The sequence below is a fragment of the Montipora capricornis genome, chromosome 3 (assembly GCF_036669925.1).
Source record: "Montipora capricornis isolate CH-2021 chromosome 3, ASM3666992v2, whole genome shotgun sequence".
NCBI classification, from domain to species: Eukaryota; Metazoa; Cnidaria; class Anthozoa; order Scleractinia; family Acroporidae; genus Montipora; species Montipora capricornis.
Genome location: NC_090885.1, coordinates 2019742 through 2027241, shown reverse-complemented (window position 1 = coordinate 2027241; position 7500 = coordinate 2019742). Strand labels below are relative to the sequence as shown.

The following is a 7500-nucleotide window of genomic DNA, read 5'->3' as shown; positions in this document are numbered from 1 at the left end:
AAAGGTTGCGGCAATGCAATCTAGGCTCCGATTGGCTTATTTCGCGGGGCACTTAGTGAAGGTTTGGTTTTCGCAAGGTCATGTGCTGTTTTGAATAAATGTCAGTTGTGCGGATCGAGGAAAGTTTTGTTTTTTCCGACGCCGGAAAAGCTTTACAGTTGAGGAAAATCATTTAAAAAATTTGCGACGTTTGTGTAAATGGTACCGACGAAAGCCCCACGTACCCTGCCACTCGAATAAAGTTTTGCGTACGCAGAAACTAATAAATTCAAGTTGAAGTATGTAATTTATTCAAAACAGTGTTTCTCGTTCTTAAAGCGTGACTCGCGAATTAAGTAGTGATCAATTGTGAATTTTACGGTTAGATTAACTACATTTTTCACGAGATCGTGTCAAGAAAATAGCACTCGTTGCAGTGATTAGGTCTAAGCACTCTTCAACATTTTCGCTTTCAATTTCCAGTTTGGCTAACTACACTTTTCACAAGATTGTGTGAAGAAAATAGCACTCGTTTACTGATTAAGCCAAAGCGTTAGTTTCAGTGATTAGGCCTAAACCCTCTTTAACATTTTAGCTTTCAATTTACAGTTTATCTAACTACACTTTTCACGAGATCGTGTGAAGAAAATAGCACTCGTGTATTGATTAAGCCTAAGCGCTCGTTTCAGTGATTCTGAGTTGCTCCGACAATAAGACAATCTCGACCGTTCAAAAGCAATCGCCTGTAGCGCTTCTTTCTGTTTCGGCTTAAGTTTAAGGTTTCCTTGTGCTCTACCCAAAAGAATCTCTTCAAGAATACTCTCGAAATCCATGTTTATTCCGCAAAATCACCCAAAATCACAACAGAGAGTACGAACATGCGCAGTGATAGAAAAACCCGTATTTCGGGCCTCGCTGGCACTGAGCATGCTCGAAATCGAACTTTACCAGATCTTCCTTCCGTATGACCGTGGAAGATCTGGGTACGAGATTACACAGATGCTTCACTGTTTGGCGAGTAAACATGCCGCGGTAACTTAATCACGGCGCCCGCTGAATTCCGGCCATGTCACTTTCGATTTTGCAATTTACTTGAACGTAGCAAAAATCTCCCAAAATGTTTGTCGCTGATCGTAACTTTTTATATTCTATATTCACGGTTCAAAATTAATGTTGTTTTCATGTCGTAAATATTTTATTCTCGATCGACCGTCCCGAAAACTTCCTTCTGCTCTTTCTAAAAACTGTGTATCAATAGTTATTTGCTTTTCATCAATATTTGTTTTGCATAAAGCAAGCTAACAGAGTCTGTACGTTGCTGAGTTCGCATTTGTTAGCGTTAATAGTATTTTCGGTGAGATGCTTCTGTTTTTTATGAGGGGTTTATTGTTTTGGTCTCCCATCCTAACACTAACCCCGCTGAACAGGTCTTAACTTCAGTGAAGTTTAGTATTACAAAGCTGTCAGATGCTCAGAGGGCACACTTGTGGTGAAAAGAAGTTGTGAGGGAACTTAAAAATTATCAACATGTCAGCCCAGAAGCCAATGTTTCTCGCTTCTCTTTTATTTGTTATTCTTCAGAAACTGGAATGCTGTATTTCAATACCACACAATTCAGTGCCTTCTGATTTTCTGTAACACGTACCACAGGCAACCCAGTGTATGCTTCACGGCAGCATCTCGTCTGTACTTGAAATCAGTTGCTGTTCTGATGCATGACATATTTAACCACTTATCGCCTCCTAATATTGCTAATTTATTTATTTCTGAAGGTCATCTTCAAGAGGTGACTATTTCGTTAAATCCTCAAGACTTTACAAACAAATTAAATCCTTTTCAACAAACGGTGTAAGAATGTGGAATAGTTTACCTCGTGGAATTCGCTACCTATCAAAAAAATTCGAACCAAATCAATATACATATACTAAAACTCGAAATTAAACTGAATGAGCGTCAATTGTGCGGTATCAAAGAGATGAATAATACAAATTCAGAAGTCGACCTTCTAGCGAATTTTTTTATTGGCCAAACGACTGGCCGGCCACAGGCTTGATGAAGAGGTAGTTTCACGAGATATGCGACGCTCAAAATCGCTCAAAAAACCGCTTTAACATTAGACTTGTTTTGCGTTAATTTTTAATTTCAGTTTACAGTGTCCCCATATAGTGCTCCAGCGCTAGAACGACTAGGTTTGGTGAAGCAAAATGGTAAATCCAGTCCCTTTACCATAAAATAACGATCGGTCACACACACCTTGTGTGGGCCCCCTTTGGTTTTTAAAAGGAAGACTGCGGACTGCGGACCCGTACTGCCGACCGGGTATAAAAATTGGAACCAGGTACAAGACGAGGATTGCGGACTAGGTATGAAGCAAGGACTGAGTTTCAAAAACAGAGTATGGAACAAAACTAGGTTTGTACTGGCCCAGATACAGATTTTAAAAAAGACCTTGAGTGCTCTTATTCCGTGTCAAAATATTGTCACGTACAAAGAAATGCCCAGTTGCAACATCGATTGGGCGAGAGAAAGTAAGAGTAGAGATTTTATCTCAAAATTGTACTTTACTCCAAGAATTAAAAAGGAAAAGGAAGTGTCTAGCAGTTCTAGCGCTGGAGCACTAATTGGGGACACTGTAAACCGAAATCAACAATTAACGCAAATCAAGTCAAACACTAGAGTGGGAAAATTGTTATGGGGAAGAACGGAAACACTACGTATATTTCCATCTTTTATATTAAAGTCCTCTGACTGTTGTTATCGTAGTTCGAGCTAGGATGGCCCGATCGATTCAACACACACTTAGAGTGTTTTGGCTCGTCGCGCAATCCTTATTTCCGAAGTCTGCGTAACTAAAAGGCTTCAGAAAAGTCGGTAGTCAGGACATGGACTATAACAGTTTTTCTCTTGGTCGAGTGCTGTTTACAGACGGACCCGTACGACACTGAGGTGAACAAAAGGTTGTATCAATCGCAACAAAATATTTATTTTGCGAATAGATACAGAGACCCCCGTCCACATATCCCAGTGGAATCTGTTCGGAACATATGTCAATGATTGACAGGGCATATGACGTCATGAGCACGGAATGCGCATAAGTAAATATTTCTGAATTTTTCGTCACTCTCGTTCCCAGAGCTGCCATCCTCTTGTACGTATACAAAACATGGACCCCAGGTCCATGGACCAACCCTGTGGTCCCGGTCCATGGACTACCCTTGTGGACCACCCCTCATTTTGTGATGTTAAAAGCACAAAAATCTTTAAGAGAGAGAGAAGTGATCCTTGGACTTATCTCAGGACAATTTCAGCAATAACCCATGACCTCTGCGATGTGAGTTCGGTTGAGGCCAGGTCAGTTTGTTGGGCTCGTTTGTTCCGGTGAAGGATTCGATGAATGAAATTAATGTACATGTATATTTGAAGTGCGGGTTATAGACGAATCCCTTTGGAGACATCAGTTGGAAATAGACGGTATATAGGTTTCTATAAGAGACAATTGCATGCTTAATCAGTAGCCCATAACTATAAGCGAACAACAGCCCTATATTCCTGTTACGAATGAGAGCAGGAGTCCGAGCCCGAGCCCAGTGACAAATCTCAAAAAACTAACCTGATGCCATAAACAGGCGTTTATATTTTTATTTTTTGCAGAAAAGGTAATCTATATAGATCGGTCAGTTTAATGCCGTGACATAAGTCGTAGTCATGGGCTCCTGCTTAAAGTGTCCAGATAAGTGCGAGGATCGCTTCTCTCTTTCGTCTGAAGATTTCTCTGCTTGCAACAAAATGAGGGGTGGTCCATAGACCGGGTCCACAGGGTGGTCCATGGGCCTGGGGACCATGTTTTGTATACGTCCTGTCCTCTTGGCCAGCGCCACGGTTCGAGAGCTCTGGCTGGTACCAATTTTTCAGTCCTCGAGTCGCGGACTTCCGTTCCACTGTGCAGCTGCAGGTTTCAGAGCGAAAATGGAAAATGGCTATCAAATTTGTCCCTGCGAAGGTTAAAATACTGATCTTTTTCTTTTTCCAAGTGTATTTTTAGTGTTTGAGCGCGCATTCCATCGTGCAGAATACCATCGTGCAAGCAACACGATCGCCAATGTTTTGTGGAAACGACACCAATGTCCTCTTCTACTACAATTTTATGTTTCCGTAATTCTGAATGGCTTCGACAAGACCTTCTTCCACGGTATTCTCCTCAAAGAGACTGATGTAATGTTTTTCCACGGTACTTTTGCAACAGCAACAGTAATCAGTTTTTAGCAGCGTGGGAAAATTCCCGTGCAGTATTAGACATAATTCAAACCCCGTCGCTTTATTATATTTGATTTACATATTTCTGAGGTAGAAAAAACAAACAGCACTGAAATTAGTTTTAGATTTTGAATCTCCCTCCAAATTCAGGAGTTTCCGAATTATTCGGACTTCCATTGTTATGCAAGCGACCAATTGAAAAAATAGTTAAAGTCCATCATCCCAGAGTCTTTCCGGGCGCTCAACCGCTGACCAAAAAGCCCGAGGAATCTGAGTCTGAGATGGCGAGGTTGGAGCAATCACTAATGGCACTATCGGTGATCAGATAATCTCGTTCAACTCCCTAATAAGTGTAAACAATCGACCCGTATTTTACAAACATTGGTTGAGCCACGGTGCACGGTGATTCCTGCACTAAAATGGCTAGAATTTTACGGAGTTGTTTCTGCGATAAAGTCGTTATAAAGGAACTCAAATAACATTCCGATGAGGGTCATGGGTGTAAAAAAGCAGTAACTTTATAATAAAGTTATTTCGCAAAAAAGTCAATCAGTTTATTTGTGCTTCCCTTCTGGAGAAACGAATCATCACACCCATCTGGAATCAAGAAAAGTGGCTTAGAGACCTTCATGTTGAAAATGATAGTGATGTGAACTTGAAGGTAGCATACACCATAGAATTTAATTGCACATATTCTACCAAATTAAGAACCTTCCATTTCAAGTTCTTAAATCGAAGGATTGAAATAGTTAACAGTAAAGGCGTTGTTACACTTGTTAATTTTCTTGTAATTTTGCAAAAGTTCTCCCATTACTGCGAAACCAGTTGCTCGACGGGTGTTACATAGGAAAATTTTTGGTTTTATCAACGGAGTTGATTAACCACCGTACAGGGCCGATTATAAAAGCTGACGTTTCGAGCGTTAGCCCTTCGTCAGAGCGAATCGATGAATTATGGGTTGTGTGTAGTTTTTATAGTGGAGTAGGAGCTACGCTATTGGTGGTTACACGGCAACGTGAAAAATAGGAATACATTAGTTAAATGAAAAGCGTTCGTTAATACTGTGGGATTAAGGGCTCCGATTTGGAAGATGAATTTTTGCTTCAGATCTTTGCGGCTTTCCGTCGTAGCTTGATGTAGGGAAAGGCCACAGATAGCCATGTGTTGTTTGGAATGGTTAGGGAGATTAAAATGACGAGCGACTGTCTTGGATACATCCTTGTCATTCTCCTCAACATCGCGAAGGTGTTACATAGGGGTTGGGCATGCCGGCGAGTCACGCGAGCCATGCGAATTTCGCATTTGAGTATAAGCACCCATTTCAAATAGCACTGATAAACTGTTATTCAGTCTTAGCACCCATTTTAAAACGGTTAGCTTTCAGTAACTGTGTGACTCGCATGTTGACTCGCATGGCTCGCCATGTTGGCTCGCAAGACTCGAAGATGGCTTGCATGGCTCGCATGACTCGCAGTCATGGCTTGCATGGCTCGCAGCCATGGCTCCCATGGCTCGCTGGCTCGCACATTGTCAACACTCTGTTAGTAAACATTGACTAATTTTTCTCGCAACTTGTCTCGATTTTTATGAATACATGAGGTTAAAGGAATATTTTGGCCGATGACGCAAACAGTCACGACACAAGTCGCAGGACAGTTTTTACACCACAAAATGCTTGAAAACACTCGTTGCAACGTCGGGGGAAGCATTACGAAAGTAGAACTCAATTCTAATTCGGCAACGATTTTTGCAGCTTAACGCAGCGTTTCAGGCCGTTGCAAAGTGTGTATTACGGTAGGCAATGTTTCGTGCAACTTGTCTTCCCTTGGCGTTGCGAGACAAGTTGCACGAAAAATTGCAACAGCGCCGTAACGAATATGTTTATGAAATCCAGGAGGCGACGATTACCCACCTATTCTACATGAACGCGTAACTGTACATCCATGATGATGAAAAACGTAAGGGAACAGCGTTTACCTGTTGTTGAGGTTGTTGGCCCTTCAAATCCGGTGCTGGCACAGTATCCATAGTCGCAGTTGCTTGATGGTATGGATGTCAGATTATAAACGTAAAATCCACTGCAGTTGCGAACACTGATGTAAACAAAAGTATCACAGGTGCAGCCGCGGCCAAAACACACTCTACGTACGACAGCGCCATCCTCCACGGAGGGGTGACCTCCACTAAGCCAGCCTGGATAAACGACACCACAATGACACATTTTAACGCAAGTGTCAGCCATTTGATTTCCAGCCTCTCCGCCAAACCGGTGCCAGCCAGGCTTAACATTGTCCTTGCAGGAGTAATATAAATCGTCCCGTCTGTATGTTGCTGCTATACTGGAATCATTGAGGAATTTGTAGCTTGAACATTCTGAGGACAATTTAAAAAAAAAGTGTTAAACGTCATCGACTTTGTCTTCAAGAGATCCCTCTTGCATGACTCTTCTTGTCAAGTACCTGTTGAAAAACAATTAGTGGAGACCGAATGCTTCTGTGAATGTGGCAAGAGCCAAAGAGGGTATCGGAGCTCATTGCTGAAAAATGTATGAATTGGGGTCGCGCTGAGACTACTGGAAATATGCAGTGGTGGCGCAGAGTGAATAATGTCTCCCAAAGGAAAAACAAACCACAGCCTATCTTGACCGAGAGTTTTCTACGTGGTATGAATGAATTTTTCGCAAAACTTTGTCAAGATGATAGTTACATGGAGCCGTTGTTCCTAGAAATCGATGGAGAAAAGCATCTATCGCTTCGACCCAGTGAAACCAAAGTTATGCTAGCCTTGTCTAAGATTAAAAAGATAGCATCAGGACCGGACAATATACCTACCCTACTGGGTACTTATGCCTGTGTTCCTATACATGGCTCGAGGCATGGAAAGAATCTATCATCAGTTCACTTCCCAAGGTGGAGACACTTACGCAACACCAAGACTTTCATGGTATTAACCGTAACCCCTGTTATTGCCAGGTGTTTCGAGAAAATTGTCTATCACAAATTTAGTAAACACGCGTTTGCATAAAATCTAGGCCCGACTCAATATGCGTACCGGGAGGGATGAAACTGCACAGATGCTTTGATCAATATGCAGCATAACTGTTTGAAAGCGTTGGATAATAGGAAGTGAAGCATTGGAGAACGTGAAGCTTAGTTTACTTAGTGATAAATTAAAGGCCCTTAACTTACATCGGTATATTACTTAACAATTATTCTTTGAAATCGAGGTGAATAGTGGTAGAATATATACCGAGCCGCAAAGCCACTT

General features: G+C 41.8%; 1 protein-coding gene across 1 annotated transcript in view; it reads right to left on the bottom strand.

Moving 5' to 3' along the window:
- The window catches only part of LOC138039714 (uncharacterized), a 106896-nt gene that overhangs the window by 77998 nt on the left and 21398 nt on the right, over positions 1-7500 (bottom strand). The window contains exon 7 of the mRNA XM_068885561.1: positions 6211-6606. Coding sequence (XP_068741662.1) covers positions 6211-6606 — 396 coding nt within the window. The remainder of the gene's footprint in view (positions 1-6210; positions 6607-7500) is intronic.